The sequence below is a fragment of the Myodes glareolus genome, chromosome 2 (assembly GCF_982192425.1).
Source record: "Myodes glareolus chromosome 2, mMyoGla1.1, whole genome shotgun sequence".
NCBI lineage: Eukaryota > Metazoa > Chordata > Mammalia > Rodentia > Cricetidae > Myodes > Myodes glareolus.
The window spans coordinates 8,463,768-8,482,283 of NC_142027.1; the positions used below are offsets into that span (position 1 = coordinate 8,463,768).

General features: G+C 45.3%; 1 protein-coding gene across 1 annotated transcript; it reads right to left on the minus strand.

Annotated features, from left to right (window-relative positions):
• Nucleotides 1-372: 372 nt before the first annotated feature.
• Nucleotides 373-5,763, minus strand: Kcne2 (potassium voltage-gated channel subfamily E regulatory subunit 2). The gene is made up of 2 exons (XM_085678279.2): nucleotides 5,628-5,763; nucleotides 373-1,342 (listed from the first exon to the last, which is right to left on the minus strand). Exon 2 carries the CDS (start codon nucleotides 1,328-1,330, stop codon nucleotides 959-961), a length of 372 nt encoding a protein of 123 aa, XP_085534405.2. The 5' UTR covers nucleotides 1,331-1,342; nucleotides 5,628-5,763; the 3' UTR covers nucleotides 373-958.
• Nucleotides 5,764-18,516: the final 12,753 nt, after the last annotated feature.

Genomic DNA, 18,516 nt, shown 5'->3' on the forward strand with positions numbered 1-18,516 from the left:
AGAAAGCGTTGTTATTGACCTTACAGTACAAAGCGTCTTGAATGGCTTTGAACCTCAGCTCCTTCCAGCCTCCTGAGGGTTGGGGTTATGGTGTGCACCCCTAGGCCCCTTTAAAATATGTAACCTTTGACCAACATCTCTCTACCCCCCCCCCCCCACATTATGGTGCAAAGGATGAAGCAGCCGCTGTCTAGTTCTCAGAGCTTCGGTCTTGTCAAACACGCGTGAAGATAAGCTGCTATAAAAACAAGGACTGAAAATAAGTAAAAAGCGTGATGTTTAGAAGAAATGCCATATTTTTAAAAGTTATTTTTTCTGACTTGGAATCCAATTTCTTTTTTATTTAATTATTTTTATTTAATATGCATTGATGTTTTGCCTTCATGTATGTCTGGGTGAGGGTGTTGGGTCCCCAGGAACTGGAGTTACAGACAGTTGTGAGCCACCATGTCGGAGCTGGGAATTGAACCTAGGTCCTCTGTGCCCATGAATCAGTACTTAAGTGCTCGCCTGTGATTTCAGCAAACCCGTGACAGATTTAAACCTTGGCTTCTGAATAACACATTTGACTTATTCATAAATTGAGTTTGCTACATTCAAACTAATATTTCGTACGAGAAAGAAGGTTGAAGGGTTTGTAAATCTCTGCTCTCTATTCCCCTTGCCCCTGCCCGGGCCTTCTGCTTCATGTTTGGCTCAAGTCTCGGGATGGAAATTGATTTACATGACATTTATATTGCATAGCAACTTAAAAAGAGATCTTCAGCACAAAGTATCACCCCAATGGGCTCGTGTAAACCCCTGAGATAGAAATGTCACCCGTGCCAACTGGCCAGCCAGGCCATCACTGTGAAGATGTTCACACAGAGAGGAGCTAGCTTTCTTCTGAGCAAGGACAAATCGGACTTGCTAAGTGGCAGAAGCACCCCTTCCTAACCAGATGTGCCTTCGCTATTTGTCAGGGCGACACTGAGAACCCTGTTGCCCCCATGTTCTCATGAATGGTGGCCTTGGGTTCTTCCAGATGCAAGATCTGACTTTTGTACTTCTCTTGCCAATCCTCCACGATGTACTGGTGGTAGGGGTCCTGGGAATGCTCCCGCCGCTTCGACTTCACCGTGCTCACCAGGATGGCCACCACGATGAAGGAGAACATGCCAATCATCACCATGAGGTACAGGATGACGTAGTAGAAGTTCTCAGCATCAACTCTGGCCTGAAGCGCCTGTTCTTCGGCTGTCGTGTTCCTCCTCCAGTTGTCCATATAAGTAACGAAAATCTTTCTGAAGACATCCTCCAGTGTTTGTGTAAAATTGGCTAATGTGGTCATGTTTCTCCCTTGCTGTAATTAAATGATAATACAGATTAGTAAGGCTAAGGCCTCATGCAAGTGGAGAGGATGTAATTTTTTCTTTTTCTTCTCTTTCTCTTTTCCTTTTACTCCTTCCTTCCTTCCCTTTTTTTTTTTTTGAGATCTATTTACTATGTATTCTGCCTGTGACTGCTGGGAATTGAACTCTAGAAGAGCAGCCAGTGCTCTTAACCTCTGAGCCATCTCTCCAGCCCTGAGAAGACAATTTCTTAACCTGGTTAGTGATGGATTAAATTCAAAATTGGGTAGTCTTTAAACACACCCATTTTATTCATTGTTTGACTGTACTATTACAATAAAATGTAACAGAAGACATAAAGCTATATAAAGACATTTATACGGAATTATATATGCATATATTAAAAGGGAAAATATTAAAAGGAATTAGATCAAAATGTATACATTTTATCTACTTATATATTACTTATATATACATATGTATAGACATATATTTTTGTGCTTTTTTCTTGAATGTTGAATTCCCATCAATCATCTTGCATTACTTTTTGCTGAAAAAAAAAAAACAGTGACCTCTCAGCCACTAACAGAATGCATCCGTGTGTGTCTTTGTGTGTGTGTGTGTGTATGTGTGTGTGTGTGTGTGACATGCATCCACCATGTTTGCTGTTGAACTTGAATGAAGCAGTGGGCAATTTGCTTTTACAAATTGTGGGGATTTAGACACAGCATTGAGACAAAAGTTTACAAAGATAGATTTTTTTAAAATATATATCCTATGTCCTAGGTTTATCAGGAATGTCCAACCTGTGGCCCATGGGTTGCAAGCAGCACAGGACAGCTGTGCATGCAGCCTCAAAGCAGGAAGCTACTTAAAACATTATGACATTATGAAGTGTGTATGTGTGTGTGGGTTTGTTGCAATTTATGGGATTTTTTTCTTGTAACTACTTGATTTCACAGTTCTGGTGTGTGAACTTAGTTGGTGATATTTGTCACAGTGTCAAAAGGTTGGTTGTGACTACTTAGACAGATTTTACATACACATCCATACAAACACACACACGCACGCACATGCACACACACATAGTGGAAAAGAGTGTTTTTAGATGCTGATGCCAAAACATAAACTGAGCATTCCTCAGTCCTCAGATCCATGTCTCCTCTTCATCTCACTGCCTCTGCCCAGCCACCGCCATCTCTCTAAACACCGCGTGCTCACCCCCCCACCCCTGACCAGAAACATCTTTTTAGGCTGTGTCTGCCCTGCTCTCTTTACCAGAAGGGAAGTAGGGCAATGCCATCACCTTCCATCACAGGATGTGGACCTTCCTGATGTCCTAAAAATAACTTCCTAATTCTTTAACAAGATTACCTGGCCTGGCCCGAGTTCCCACCTGACCCAACTCTGCACTTATCCCTTACAACAGAAGACTCTTGCATCTAGCAATTGCGCTTGCTTTCTTGCCTGAGGACATTTGAGTCCAGTCTCACTACCTAGGATTTTATGCCTGCTCCCCTGCCTGCACTCTCTCTGTTAAGTCCCAGTGTGAGCTGCCTTGGACATGTGTCTGTACGCTCCATCACAAACAGGCTGTGCCAGGCATTCTCCTATCTGGAGACGACCACCCGCGGACTTCCAGGCATTCTGCCATGCAACTCGTTCTCCCAAATTGCTCTAGCTGAGAATCCTGTTCCCAAAACCCATTTTTCATCTGACTTTAAAAAAAAAAGAGAGAGAGAATATATTTATTTTATGTATGTGAGCGTTTTGCCTACATGTATGAATATGCACCATGTTCGTGCTTGGTGCCTGAGAAGACCAGAAGAAGGAGCTGGGTTCCTTGGAACTAGAGTTACAGACACTTGTGAGCCACCACGTGTGTGCTGGGAACTGAATTCCAGTTTTCTTCAAGAGCAAGTCCTCCTAACTGCTAAGCCGTAGCTCTGGTCCCTCACTTGACATTTTAGCTTCTGTTCTTCAAAGGTCTTTAAGATCTCTCTCCTTCTCCCCAGCACTCAAAGCCTAGTAGGTTAAAAAAGTTAGCAAACAGATGCGATTGCTCCCAGGTGTGTTTGGAAACAGAGATGTGCTGCTACCGCCTTAAACGGTGTTTGCTGCGGCAGAGCGGAGCCAGACTCATTTTTCTCCGTAACGTTTATGTCTGCATGTAGGGAGAGCTGAGTTCAGTTTCAGGGGACTGCTAGGCTCCCCACAGTCTAAGAGTCTCTTCCGCAGGTATCCTGAGGTGAGAGATTTTAGCAGGGCATCCCGCTGGTGCCACTCAGGCCTGCTTCCCGGTGTGGGCACAGTTGCCAGCCCCGGAGAGCTGGGGCCCTGCACCACTCACTGTTTGCTTGGCTCTTCGCTCTAAGCAGGTCACGGGTGCTTTTTGTTCAGGCTTAATCACAGGCTTGAAAGGGCCTATGAGGATTAAATAAATGCCTGAGTGCTTACCTCTGTCCAGGCTGAGCAGACTCTGGGAGGGTTCACGTTTTCAATACCAAGGCATGAGATGCGGCTTGGTCGGAAAGTCTGGTGTTTCCCGACCATGGAAAGATTCAAAGCATGGTGCGAAAGCAATCTCACGGATAGGGGTTTGTTAAAACACATTCAGAGGCTAAGCAGAATGCGCTATGGACGTGGAAAAGGGAACATTGAGGGGAGAAGAGCGAAATCACAAGAGGGGTCAGTGAGTCGGGGAGAGGAGCTGTATGAGAGAACTACTCAAAGCTAAGTAGGAAGCATCACACTCCGCACACGAACCTTCAATAGGAAAGCAGGAGCTGGAGAGGCCCAACGGGTGCAGCGCCGACTGGCGAGTCTGAGAACCGGAGTCTGGATCCCCCAAATTCATGTAAAGCTGCACACGGTAGCACTTGCGTGCATATGTAGAATTCATGTAAAGCTGCACACGGTAGCACTTGCGTGCATATGTAGAGTTCATGTAAAGCTGCACATGGTAGCGCTTGCATGCATATGTAGTTCCTGCACTCCTGGGGTGAGATGGGAGGGGGATACCAGAGGATCCTGGGAGCTAACAAGCCGCTTTGCCTGGAGAACACAGCAGTAAACAGGAGACCGTGTTCCAAATGAAGCAGGTGAGGACAAACTGCACACTGAGGCTGTCCTCCGATTGCACGTGTGCTCTGTGGTACATCTGGTCTGCAATCACACACACACACACACACACACACACACACACACACATGAACTCACATACAAATTAAAAACAAAAAATTAAAAAATCTGCAGGTTATAAAGGCTAATAGCAAGCTAACATTAAAAATGATAAAGGGGTTTATTTAAATTTTGATTCCTAGAATAACCACTGACTTGATAGACAGCCACCATATTTGGCACACATACGTGCCCCTTATAAGTCCCGAGGGAGGCATTTTACTTTAGTAATACCCATTACTGTATTGGTTGTGTGCAACCATTTGAACTGTATGAGATTGCCTTAGGTCTAAGCAGGTCTAACTGGTCAGTGTCACATGGTTCCACCTAGTGGGAAGTGTATCCCCACTAAACAGTTTTTATTGAGTTTCAGAACAGGCTGGGCACCCAGAGAACAGAGACCTGCTTGCTCTTTGGTGGGTTATGACTACAGCCTAGCACTTAGGTCTGTCTAAGATCAGGGCTCTCAAATTGGCTGTTGTGCCTGGGCCAGAACTGACCAAGACCAGTGTCTAGTACTCAGCCTGTCCTAGCGGAGGCCACACAATGCAAGTAACCGTGTTTTTGCCTCCTGTGGCTGATTGGCTCAGCAGTATAAAGGACAAAAGGTTGAGAGCATGGCCTGAGCTTGCATGCTTCCATTGGCTGTGTCCCGTCTCTGGATCACGGAATGATCCCCTAGTTCCAGGTCCTCCTACCACAGCTCTATGAGGTGACCATCAAGGACAATCGAGTCGTGACAAGGAAAGTCACACGTTTGACCCTAATGACCAAAGCTTTCTTTGCTTGAAATATGGTAGATGACTACCCTTACACATGCCAACAACAGACAGCCAAGTCATGTGTTTTTATGGAAAAAGATATAGTTACCTACATTTGGTATGAATCCTTCATTTAAAAAAGCACTTTCAACATTTTCATCTGAAGGCAATTCTGAAGAGATGAACAAGGAAAGGTTAAGAAGGGAGGGAGGTGGCTAGAGGGAAGGAAGGCAAGCATGCCCAGAACGTGTGTGTGTGTGTGTGTGTGTGTGTGTGCATTCAGTTTTCTGAAATAAGGAAAAGGAAAAAAAGTTGCATAATTTTTTTTTTAAAAAAGCTGTGTAATGAAACTTACCTCCACAGTGCGTGAGCAAAGCAGGAAGCCTTCTGAAAACCAGGCTCTGCCCGTCTCGCTGGCGTGAGCTCTTTAGGACTACACAAATCTCAGCACGCTGGGCACTTTCAGCTTGAGACCCAGTAAACTCTTGCTGACTGGAGTCTGCAGCCCTGGGCTTTTACAAATCCAATGTTTAATCTTAACTGGAAAGTTAAATACTGGCTGGCAGCTGGGAATTAACCTCGATGCCTTGATAGGGGTGGGGCATGGAGTTGCCCGGTATGCAGCCTGGCTGCGGGTGAAGTGGCTCAAGTTCCCTCTTTACGATTGCTGTGTGAGCTTCTCCTGGGGAGATGTGGGCACCTGCTCACCCCAGAGAAGGCAACAATGACAGACAAGAGTAACGGTTCCCTCCAAATCCATCCTGCTGAACCAATGTTTTTATAGAGTTACTTACAGGACTATGAATGAGAAGGTGCTTACAGGAGGGTCAGTACCACCCCCGCTGCCCCTGGATGCTGCACACTCTATACACATAGTACTTCCTGAGATCCGAGTTGCATAGGACACAGTGCAGGGACTAGAATCTCAGGTGAGGTCTAGTGACCTCCCCCGACTCCTAGAAGGGAAAGTCTGTGGGTGACGATGGCTCTTGTTGAGGGTCTCTCAGAGGTAATCACATATATCCTGACTAAGATGGTAGCAACTGTTGTGCTTGGAGCATTCCACAGCAGGGACCCATGATGATCTCCTGTGACAGTGAACAATGAAGACCATCCCTCAGACATACTCACAGGCTAACTTGTGGCAATTCCTTAAGCGAGACTCTTTCCCCAGATAATTCTAAGTTGTGCCAAGTTGACAATCCAAGTGGACCAGGGAAGGGGAGGGTGGTAGTGCTCCCCAAGCCTGAGACCTAGCATATGTGAATGTCACCACATGCCAGAGGCTTCTCCAAGGGTTTATTATAGTAACTTCATATCATCATGGTCACAACCCAGTACCCAATCTACTATGAGTGACAGCTCAGAAATCCAGACACAGAGAGATGGAGAGAGCTAGATAGGCCTTTGTGTGCCTAGATTTGAATCTAATTTGAAAAGGGTCGACCAGCATCACTGATGGGCTATATAGCCATTTGTGACCATGTGACACAAGAGTGGCTAGGTAAAACAAAATAAAATTAAGGCTAACTTTGCTTTCCAACTAGATGGTTCTCTGAAGGACACGGTTTGAAGCCTACTGAGTGTTAGAGGATGGTAATGTTCCATGTGTACTAACTAGGTGTAAGGTGTATCTGTAATTCTGCACCACATTCCCAGGATAGCCCACATTCCCAGGATAGTCCTAATTCCCTTTACTACAAAGACAAGGCAAACCCAACCACAAAAGGGATAACCAGTCTGGCAGTAGACCAGCTGACTTATGGCCACCTCCACAGTAACGGAATTTGGATGTTCCAATGAGGGATCACCGGTGGCTGTGCCTCCTGTTGGTGGAACGAGTAACAGGCATGGTTCTTCCTCCTAACTCAACTTCAAAGGCCTAAGTTCTATTGTTACAGCGAGAGGACCCAGAACGGTACACATACGGTAATCACAGTCAGTTCTGGAAAGAGGTCTGTCATGGAGGCTGACAATTTAGGTGAGTAAATTACTCTGCACCTCTACATTAGTCTTCCTCAGCTCTAAGATGGGGATGGGAAGGGTCCCTAGTTGGGTTATCATTAAATGAGACACTGGAGATACCGCACCTACCACACAGCTTGTCACATAGTAAGACAGCAAATTCCATAGACACATCTGCTGCGGTAGTATCTTCCGCTGCTTCAGCCAATAGTCGAAGCACGAGCCCACGGTGCTGTGGGAGCGCCTTCCACTCCGTCAGCCAATAGCTGCTGAAATACCAGCCCACTGGGGCGTGGTATATTTCTCTTTTAAAAAGAGCCACAGAGCTCAGCTCGGCCCTCTTGGTTCCGGCGCTTGGTCCCAGCTCCTGCTCCCGGCTCCTGCTCCAGCGACTAGGCTCCCTTCCTGACAGTTTATGGTGTATGTAAGTTTTACCCCCCCCCAAAATAAATAACCCCTTAAAACATAGCTGGTGTGGGATTGATTCGCCGTTACACATCAACTTTTATCATTATGAAACAAGAGGTGTGCCAATGAAAACTCACCATCCTGAAAGGAATGATCTAGAACCAGGTCTCTTCAGTAATTTATCTTGGGATCCTCTTACCCACACCCCACTACACAATTTATAAAACAGATTTAGAGCATAGCATGACCTGAGGTACTAAGGAATGGGCACAGAAGTGGTGCGGGAGAATTGTCTGTATTCTGTCAATCATGTTTTAAATAAACGCTGATTGGCCAGGCAGGAGGTGTAGGTGGGAAACCCAGACAGGAAATGGAAATGATGCAAGGAGAGCAGGAGAATTCTGGGGAGGAGGAAGTTGATTCCTCCCACTCCTGCCCAGATCACCAAAGCAGCAGGATATGAGCTGCCCCACTGAAAAAGGTACTGAGCCATATGGCTAAAATAGATCAGAAAAATGGGTTAATCAAGATGTGAGAGTTAGCCAGTAAGAAGCCTGACCTAATGGACCAATCAGTATTATAACTTAAAGAGATCTGTGTGTGATTTTTCTCTGGGACTAAATAGCTGGGGGGCAGGGCGGAACAGAAAAACCCCCAACAAACAGGGCCTTTCATGTTACACAGAAGTGGAGTGTAGACATGGCCCTGGTATCAGAAGTCGGAGAAAAAGGAGGGGCAAGAATTATGTGACGTATCCAGGCAGGCCGCAGCCTTCATCACTGCAACAGCTGCAGCCTTCATCACTGCAACAGGCCCTCCACAGACTCACTCACCAGCCAGACGCAGGACACACGAACACAGCATTCTCTTCCAAACCTTCTATGGATTCCCCAGCCTCTTCCTATATGTGGTGCATGTTCTTGACACCCAGACCATTGCATTTGGATTTAAAACAAAACTTTTTCAACAGAGCACTAGGGAGGGGACTTAATTCTAACCAAGTCTGCCTATTGCGTTACCAGGGCTGTTCTCAGGGCTCCTCCATGTATACCAAAGAACAGACAAACAAGTCCCTGTCACTGAATATTATGGCCAAAGTCAGGCAACAGGGGACACAGAAAGGCACCCCGGGGATACCTCAAATCAGCCAGTGCCTCCTTATTTCATACTAACCCTGGTAAGAGATGTCCTACATTGGTCCTATCTTTAAAAATATATATATTGATATATTGTTGTGTAGATTTATGCAATATCAAATAGCATTATGATTTTTATATAGCATGAAACTTTAAATCAGGAAAATTAGCCTGTCACTTCTAATGCTTGAAATGTTTTGGGATGAGGAATGTTTGAAGTTTACCCTCTTAGCAAAATCAAAATGCACAGTACCCAACTATTATCTCTATTCATCATGCTGCCCCACAGATCCCAAAGACATATTCAAAATATTTGATTCTGGAACAAACATTACTTTTGTTATTATTTGCACCCCCCACTTTAAAGGGATATTTTATGCAACAAAAACAGTGACAACGTTTTAAAAACTGTTGTTTTTTTTCTAAAGACAGGGTCTCAGGTTGACCTGGAACTCAAAAACAGACACACACATGCACACACACAGATGTGCACACATGCGTACACATGTGCACACACAGCACACAGACGTGCACACACACATATGCATGCACACACACCTTTGTTCCTTCTGACTGCTTTAAATCTTTCTCCTTGCCATTCATTTTCAGCTTGTTAATATTGTATACTGAATTGGACATATTTTACATTTGAAGTTTAAAAATATTTCTTTAAAGTAATTCTGGAAACTTCTTAATTGCATTCTTCAGACATTGGTTATACTCTGACTAATTCTTTCCCTACCCCTTACAGCCTTTTGATTCCTCTCACAAATACTGCTGACCATGCCTCCCATCATGGAAGCTTGTGTGTCCTGAGCACAGAGTATAAACATGCCCTTTGGGCGACACTGAACACAGCAGGACCTCAGCAGGACCTTGGTGACACGTCTGAAGAAGGTCTGGGTTTTGGTGCCATGATCCAGTCTGATAGCCAGTTAAAAAGAACAGCTGTCAGCAGAGAAGGCGCCTTCTCTCAGGTGCAGCTGTTCTGCGACACATTCTCCTCTTTGCCCTAAACCTCCTTCCATTTCAAGAACTCCCTTGGGCTTGCCTTTCTTTTTTATCAACCATGAGTTTGTTCCTGGATACCTGTGAATGTTTTCTCTGCATTTGCCCTTGCTTCTGTGTTTCTCAGAGGAACCAGCTTGATCTGTTAGAACATGCTATTCTCTGTCTTAAAACCCACTATTAGTTTCTATCAGTTCAGAATCAAATATAAGTCCTTCATGCATCCTGCCAAGCCACAAAGTAATCCTGCTTCCCTGAATCACTTTCAGCTATGGCGTCTGTACTCATTTCTCATTGCTATGCCAGCAGATTATCATAAAATTACTTACTTACACAAACATCTTATCCTAATATTCTGAGGGTCAAAAATCCATGGAGTCTCAATGGAGTAAAACCAAGATGTCACCAAGGCTTCCAACAATCCGTTTCCTTATCTTTTCCAGCATTTGGGGTCACCAACATTTCTTGGTTCGTGGTCTCTTCCTGGCATTGATTCACCCTCTCTCCAGCTTGTATTCGTGCCTTCCCTCAACTCTGATCCTCCTATCTCTGAGGTGGGATTCCCCTCGGTATGCTATGAGTATGTTTTATTACCATTAGTTAATAAAGAAATTGTTTTGACCTACAGCAGGGCAGAATATAGCCAGACTGGAAGAGCAAGAAAGACAGAGACAGACAGAAGAGAGAGAGAGAGAGAGAGAGAGAGAGAGAGAGAGAGAGAGAGAGAGCGCATGAAGAGTCAGAGAGTGCCATGTAACTGCCAAAGGAAAAAGACACCAGAACAGAGCCTTACCCGGTAAGCCACAGCCTCATACACAGATGAATAGAAATGGGTTAATTTAAGATGTAAGAGACTTAATAAGAAGTCTGAGTTAATTGGCCAAGCAGTGTTGTAATTAATATAGTTTTGTATGATTTTTAGGTCTGGGTGGCTGGAAAAGGAAATGTAGCCTCTGCCTACACATATAAAGTCTTTACGGATTTATTCATCTCACATGGATGACACAGAACCACCATTCCACCTCAAGATTCCTAGCTGCCACACCTATAAGGTCAGTTTCCCATGTAAGCCATCATGGTCACAGGTTTGGGATTAGGGTGCAGGTGGCTTTGAGGAGCTTCTACGCAGTGTAAGTCAACATCTTTGCATCGACTGCTTCTTGCACTGCTGTCCTTCAGGCCTTTGCTTGCTCACCCATTTGTACTGTTGACTCCCACTTGGTCACTGGATGTATTTCTCTGACAGTACTACTTTTATTATTTATTTATCTATTTATTTTTGCGTGATGTATGCATTCATGTGTGTGTGAGTAAAAAAGGGGACCACTTTTGGGGGAGGAAACTGATTATTAGAAGAAGGAAGAGTGATGGGGTAGCAGGAATGTGACAGTGAACACAATTCAATATGCTCTATTGAAGGCGTAAGTCACAAACAATCCCACACCAGTTTGTAATTATGATTAATAGAATGGTTATTTATTCAAAGGGGAAAAACTTACAGATTGATTGCCGTCCCAGACAACAGCCCCTCTGTGCGATCAGGAAAGGAGTCTAGCAGAGCCAGAAGCCAGAGAGAGAATGGAGGACAGCCACTGCTTTTTTAAAGAGAGAGAAATCACGCCCCAGTGGGCTGGTATCTCAGCAGCTATTGGCTGAAGGAGCAGAAGGAGCTCCCACAGCACCTCCCCCTTTTGTTTAAGTAAAAGAGTCCTAAGCTTACTACGAAATTATATACAATAAGTACAAATATCCTATTCTAACTAGCTTAAGTCTTGTATAATAAATAACTTGGCCAAGTCATGAGAGGAAAGTAACTACATTTATATAGTCTTCAACCCCATCGAAGATCTGAGATGCGAAATAATGTTACCTGAGTAATTAGGAAGTGCAATCAAACAACTTCCAAAACATGCAACAAATCACAGAGACAACTGGCTACCTGGGCAACCACCCAAAGTCACGTTTGCAACGTTGAAGCAAGCAACTTTGGCTACGGCCTAAAGTAACTGACATACCATTTTCAAAGGCAAGAAGCTTTTCAAAACTATCTTACCCTGTCTTGGCAGGATATGACAGTCCTGTTTTATCCATTTATGGATACTCTGTATCTCTGTCAGTAGTTGAGGTATGGACATTTCTTTACCCAAAGGCCAGTTCTGCTAAGAGAAAGGTTCCAGGTAGAGTGTCTTTGGTGCTCAACATTGTCTTGGGAATAGATCGCTGTTGCCAGGAGCGATTGTGTCTCACTACCATGAAACTCTGAGTTATATTAAAGGCCATTTTCTACAGCTCTTTGAAGAGGTTGAAGATTATCTATCTATACTGAATATAATCTCTATGTATCTAAAGAACCTGATTAGTCTAATTATAAGTGACAAACAGATGACTATTGATGTATATAATTCTCAATACCTTTCTAACTTAAAGACTAAGACAATAAACAACTGTGCAATAAATGAGGACAATATGACCTCCAATTATAAACAATGTGCAAGTATACATTGCAATATGGTAAATATATCAATACATAAACAATATATAAATATGTTAATCAGAGGTAGAAATGTACAATGCAATATGGTAAATATACATATATCAATACTATATATATATCAATACATAAAAATGTTTTAAACAGAGGTAGAAGCATGCATGCATACAATAATCAATATAATTTAACTTTGTATCAATATACAAGAATCAATACCAGTATATTTGTCTAAAAACAATAACTCACAAGTACCAATCTATTGTCCCATCATCCAATTATCCCTCTTTTTTCAAAAAGATCCCTCAGCTTATAAAATTCCTCTCCCAACCCTCAATTGCATAGTAATTATAATCAACCTCTAAATGACGTCCCTAAACCCAAGGACAAACTTTACTGGGAGAGGGGACGTCGTAATTTAAGATGTGTTACATTCATTTATGCTGTAGAATATTTGTTTATTGATGCAAAGATGTGTTGCATTCTTTTAAGTTGCATTTGTTTAACTCTGTGAAGCTCTGTGTATTACTTTGCCTGCCTAAAACACCTGATTGGTTTAATAAAGAACTGGACAGCCAATAGTTAATCAGGAGAGAGAAATAGGCGGGGCTGGCATGCAGAGAGAATAAATAGAAGGAGAAATCCAGGCTAGAGAGGGAGAATGGGAGAAGCGAGGAAAAGAGGAGAGGAGGACACCAGTAGCCAGCCACCCAGCCACACAGTCAACCACAGAGCAAGAAGAAAAGAAAGATATACAGAACAAAGAAAGGTAAAAAGCCCAGAGGCAAAACATAGCTAAAGGAAAATGGGATAATTTAAGTTAGAAAAACAGGATAGAAGCAAGTCAAGCTAAGACCAGGCATTCATAAGTAAAAGGAAGCCTCTGTATATTTATTTGAGATCTGGGTAGTGGTCCCCAAAGATAAAACAAATATATGTATGTGTGTGTTGGGGGGAGGGTACCCAGAATCTTGCAAATACCCTACCACTGAGCTGCTTAGCAAAGCCCATCATTTTGTATGGCAACTAAAAAATTTAGTTAAAAATCCCAACATATCTATATTTTATAGACAATTAAAATACCTTTTGAAAAATTAAAGTATTCAAGAATAATGAAGAGAGAGTTACTATGATTCCATATAAGACTAAAATATATTATTTGTTTGGAAGTAAACATGTTTATTGGTCTTCATCCTGTACTCCCTGAATGATTGCCCGTTTGGGGACAGACGCCATTCTCAGTATCGGTCCTCATCCTCAGCAGAAGTTCTAGTGGGTTGAAGCTGCTGTCTCCGAAGCAGGCAGAGGCCCAGGGTGGGCTGGGTCCAGGGCAGGAACGATTTCCCAGCTCTCCATGGGATCTGTCTTGTTACCCTAAGTCCCACCCTTCCACTCCCTTGAAGCACCCATATCCACCACTGCAAGAGCTCCACAGCTGACCCCTGCTGCCTTGAGAAATCCTCTGAAAGGATCCCATGCCCTTGACATTTTAGAGCAAGCTCATTGTTCTGATTTTTGTTGAAGGGAACTGCTCTCCAAGCCTGGAAATGGAGACATCAGTAGACATGTAAACATGCCAATAGATGTGTGAAATGGATTGTTAACTTCCGTAGAGTAGTAACCAGTGCACTTCATACCTGTGTGTTATATAGTGTATCCCTTTCTCAAAAAAAAATCTAAACACCACATAGGTACACACACACATTTAGAAATCTCACCCCCTTGTTTATATCTGCACACATGCATGAATATTTTTTAAATGAAGGAAATGTTTTTTAAATGTTAAAAGACATTAAAACACTGGGCATGGTGGTGCACACCTTTAATCCCAACAAAGAGGCAGAGGCGGGAGGGTCTCTGTTCGAGGCCAGCCTGGTCTACAGAGAGAGTTAAGTTCCAGGACAGCCAGGGCTACACAGAGAAAGCCTGTCTTGAAAAACAAACAAAAAGACATTAAAACTCCCCCAGGCACCTGGACTCTGGAATGGCTTTAAGACTTTGCCTCCAAGGAGGAGGAAACATCAGGTGTCCACTGGTCATCCAGCAATCGGCCCACAGGAGCCCGCTGTCCACATCCAGACAGTTTCCTGCTGCCATATCCAAGTTTATTGTCTCTCCAGCCTGGCTAATCAGGCTCTTTGGAACAGGTTACCCCGCGCGAGGTCTGGAGAAGGGAACTCTAAGCTCAGAGGCTGTGGTATTCTAAATGGCCACACTGTGTCCCCATAGGACTGCCAAATGAGCTGTGTGTAAGAACAAGAGGTTTCTGTCTCTATAGGGAAGAGAAACAGCGTCCTCACACTCCTGGGTGGACTGTGCTCGCTTCATACTGTCTGATCTAATTGCTAACAGTTCACAGCAAGACCATCCAGCCCAGCCCTACGGTTGTAGAGGAAGCCACCAAGACGCCGGGAAGGGGCCTGGCCGTCATTCTCCTGCATCTCAATCTTCTATTATTTTGTTCCCTTTCCTCTCTGCCCAAAGGCAGGCAGAACCGTACACTCTCTGGAGTCTTCTCGAAGAGCGAACAGACCTCTGTGCCTTTCAAAGCCTCAGAAAAAAGTCTCGGCCCAGGAAGTCTGACCTTGTGCTTTGTAGCCCTTGCGGGAGCCAGGCCACAGTCAGGTACGATTTCATCAGGCTCTGAGCCTTAAAGGCACACCTGATGGATGAGAGTCAGAATCTCCGACTCAGAGTCTTGTGGGGTAAGCTGGTCTAGGTCATTTCTTCATCCAGCTCCCCAGAGCACAGCATCTGTGACATGCTGCTTTTGTGATTCCGATGGTCACGCTTTCATTTCTGAGTTTCAGTGTGCGACCTGATTCCCTCTGGGCTTGTACCTGAAATTTGAGGATTTGCCACCAGGGGGTGCCAGAGAAGTGATTTAGCCACTGCCGATCACGACCCTTCTTGCTGCTTGTGCTCTCTGCGTCCAAGTTCTGGGTTAAATTCTAGCATTTCTGGCGCAGAGAGCTCTTTATCAAAATAACGGAAGTCCCTGCCTCACTAAGGATCACCAGTGCCACCTGGAATCTCTACGAGAGGGACACACTTTACCCTGAGAAATAAAGGCAAGATTCAGGTACAGCACAGAATCTTCTCGAGCTGGTTTGAACACTGATGACAGAGTCTCAGCTTTGTTGAATCCTGCGTGTCCCAAAGCCACACTCATTTTGACTGATCTAAAAGTCGTTCAGTTCCCCGAGCAGATGAAGTCAAGGCACGCAGCAGCTTTATTTAATGTCGGTTTGTTTGACGATCTTTGAATGCCCGCAGCGCTTTGTTCTGAGCGTCTGTGCACAATCCCTCACAGTTTACCGACTTCCTGGGTCCTTCCGTGTGGATCGAGATTGTCTACTCTTCCTTCTCCAGGACCATGACACAAGAGGAGAAATCAATGGTTTGTGGGTTCCTGGGGGGCAACGTCTCGTGATTTGGAAGCTTGCTATATAGGAACTTTTGATCACAGTCTTTGTTTTTTGGATTTCAGAGGCGTGACCAATATATGCTGTTTGCCTGGGAACTTTTGCGTATGGGGTCCTGATGAGCCCCTTGGTCCCAGCTTTAAGTCTGAGCAAAATACCGGTGTTGACTGAAGGTTAAGAGGTTAAGATGCAACACCGCAGCAGGCTTCAAGTTGAGATGGGTCTCCACTTCAGCCTTGCCATTCACTCTTCAGCAAGCTATAGTAAAACTACCCCATCTGCATCCAAAACACATCCAAGGGGCTCTGAACACGGCCACATCTCACTATAGCATCCTGACCCCAGCATATCGTGTCTCGTGGTTTCCAAGGTCCACAGAGGTGAACAGAGCTTCTAATCTGAAGAGATAGGTCTTCGTGGCGATTAAACAAATTCCCTTCTTCCTGCCCTGCCAGGCCACCATTATTATTATGTAAGAGCCTCGAAGGTCAAGAAAGCTCCATAGAGGGAGTAGAAAAGAGGCCACTATGAGATGTCACAATGTCACCCAGTCTTGGCTCTGATAGGGAGATCAGTGTCCAACAGTTTTTGGAAGCTGCCTCAATCTCCAAACTTTCTTGCTACTCTTCTGGGAATCAAATCTGCCCCTAAGTTGTTTTCCTCGGGGTTTCTATTTCTGTTTACGAGAAGCCTTCATTCAGAAATAGTCTCGTGTTTGCCCCAGACCCTCAGACTTGAAGAAGATGAAGCTGCGGTGGCTGGGGTGGGGGAAAGAATGTGTTTGAGGGACTGCACTCCTTTCCCAAATAAGTTCTGTCTCCTCTCTCTCTCTCTCTCTCTCCCAGCCAGACTCACTATAAAAGGGAAAACTGGACAACGGGCGGTGGGAAAGGAAAGGAGCCTGTGCTGGCAACTCTCCGTGAAACACGGACACCGCACTGTTTACAGATTCCTGCAGCCAGCGCTGGAATCCAGATGCAGACAACACTGTTTATGTAACAGAAATAGACCCCAGCGCCGCATGACTAAGGTGGCTACTGGGAGTTGGGTCTCCCATGAGGAGACATTTGCTGCAGCTGAGGTCAGAGGAGAGGACAGGTTCCCTAGGGTTCCTGGGCAGGCAGGTTGTGTTTTCAGGCCAGGCTTCTGGTTGAGGTCTGTCACGTGGCAGGCATGTCTAAGACGTGTGGGGGAGTTGAAAGAAGCCACGCCCTAGCATCTCCTCATTATTGTCCCTCGCAAAGGATAGAGTCAGTTCTTCATCCAAGAGGAACGTGGCCTGCAAGTCACAGTACTGTCCCCTCCCAGCAGGATGCATCGAAGACTCGAAGCCAGTCAGTGTTCAAGATGCGGCTTCTCCCCATGGCTCCACCTGGAGAAGACTGTCTAACACATGGTTCTCATCAGCCACCCATTGCCTGGTCAATAAGGAAGTTTGAATGTTCTAGAATCAGGAGATGTGTCCGCCAAGCAAGCATCCCCCCAAGCCTTGGTCCCAAGCTCATCACTTTCTTCACAGCCCTTGTTTCCCCAGCCTCACGAGTGGATGACCCTCCTAAGGGGTGTCTCTCGAGACATGGATTAAATGCCGACCCTCTCCAAGAGATCTCCAGTTGTCCCCGTCTGAAAGGAGTCCAACCCTTCCTCTGGGCACAGTCATCACCTGTCTCTAGATCTGTTCCCTTCACCCAGGGTCATCCGTGACTTTGAAATCAGAGGTGTGTTTCATCTCTGCACAAGCTTTAGCCCAGGCTTGGTGCCCAGTACAGGAAGCCAAGTTGTTAAAGGGGGGAAAACAGCCTCAAACGGCAAGGGTAGGAGCAGAGGTCCTGTGTCTCCTGCTGGGGACGCCTGTATTATCTATGTTTCTATCACTGTAATGAAATTTCTAAGGCTGGAACTTTAAGAAGAAAATGGGTTTATAGAGTTCAAACTTTATGGGGACGGAGCCAGCCCAGCTCAGCTGTATGGAGGCTGTCACGGGGGGAGGGGTGGACTCAGTCATGGAAAGACATTGTGTCACCAGACAGCAATCCAGAGAGATATGAAAAGGGGTCAACAATAACCACCAACTGGGTCCCACTTCTTAGAGGCCTCACCACCTCTACACTGCCAGGTTGAGGACCAAGCCTTTTCCACATGAAACCTGTGGGACCCACATCACATCCAAACCATAGCATGGCCCAAATCATGCCTCTAGCTCTTTGCATCCCTGGGGAAACCAGCATCCTCATGTACTAAGGTCAGGCCCGAAGTCTCCTGACCCACTTGGGCGGGATTTGTAGCTCTCTGCGCACCTGGTTCTCTCAGCTGTGAGAGCTCTGTTCCCTGGGGACCAAGGCACACCTTGTCTTCCTGAACCTGCGACCTGCTCCTCTGTGTCTACACTTTGCCTGGGCTCACTCCCTAGTCAGAGCTCCACTTGGATGCCACGTCCCTGAGAACAGTTACCCACGCAGCAGCTCCTCCTGTCTGGACACATGGGTAGGTGCAAAATCACCCTGGTGCCTTGTGGATACTCACGTGCCCTGCAGAAGGCAACTCCAGGCTTTGCGTTCAGGTAGTGTGTACCCTGGGCCACCCCTGCTGCTCGTGCTGCGTTTGACTGCTCTGACATCCGCTCTCCTGCCTGACTCACAGTGGTGGTGGTTGACTGCTCTGACATCCGCTCTCCTGCCTGACTCACAGTGGTGGTGTTTGGGGGGCAAGAAACCCATGCGCTCCCACCACCTCCCCAGTGCCTGGTAATGACTGTCTTATACTAATGAGTGAATTCATGAACACACCAGAGGGGGCTTGGCAGAACACAGGACT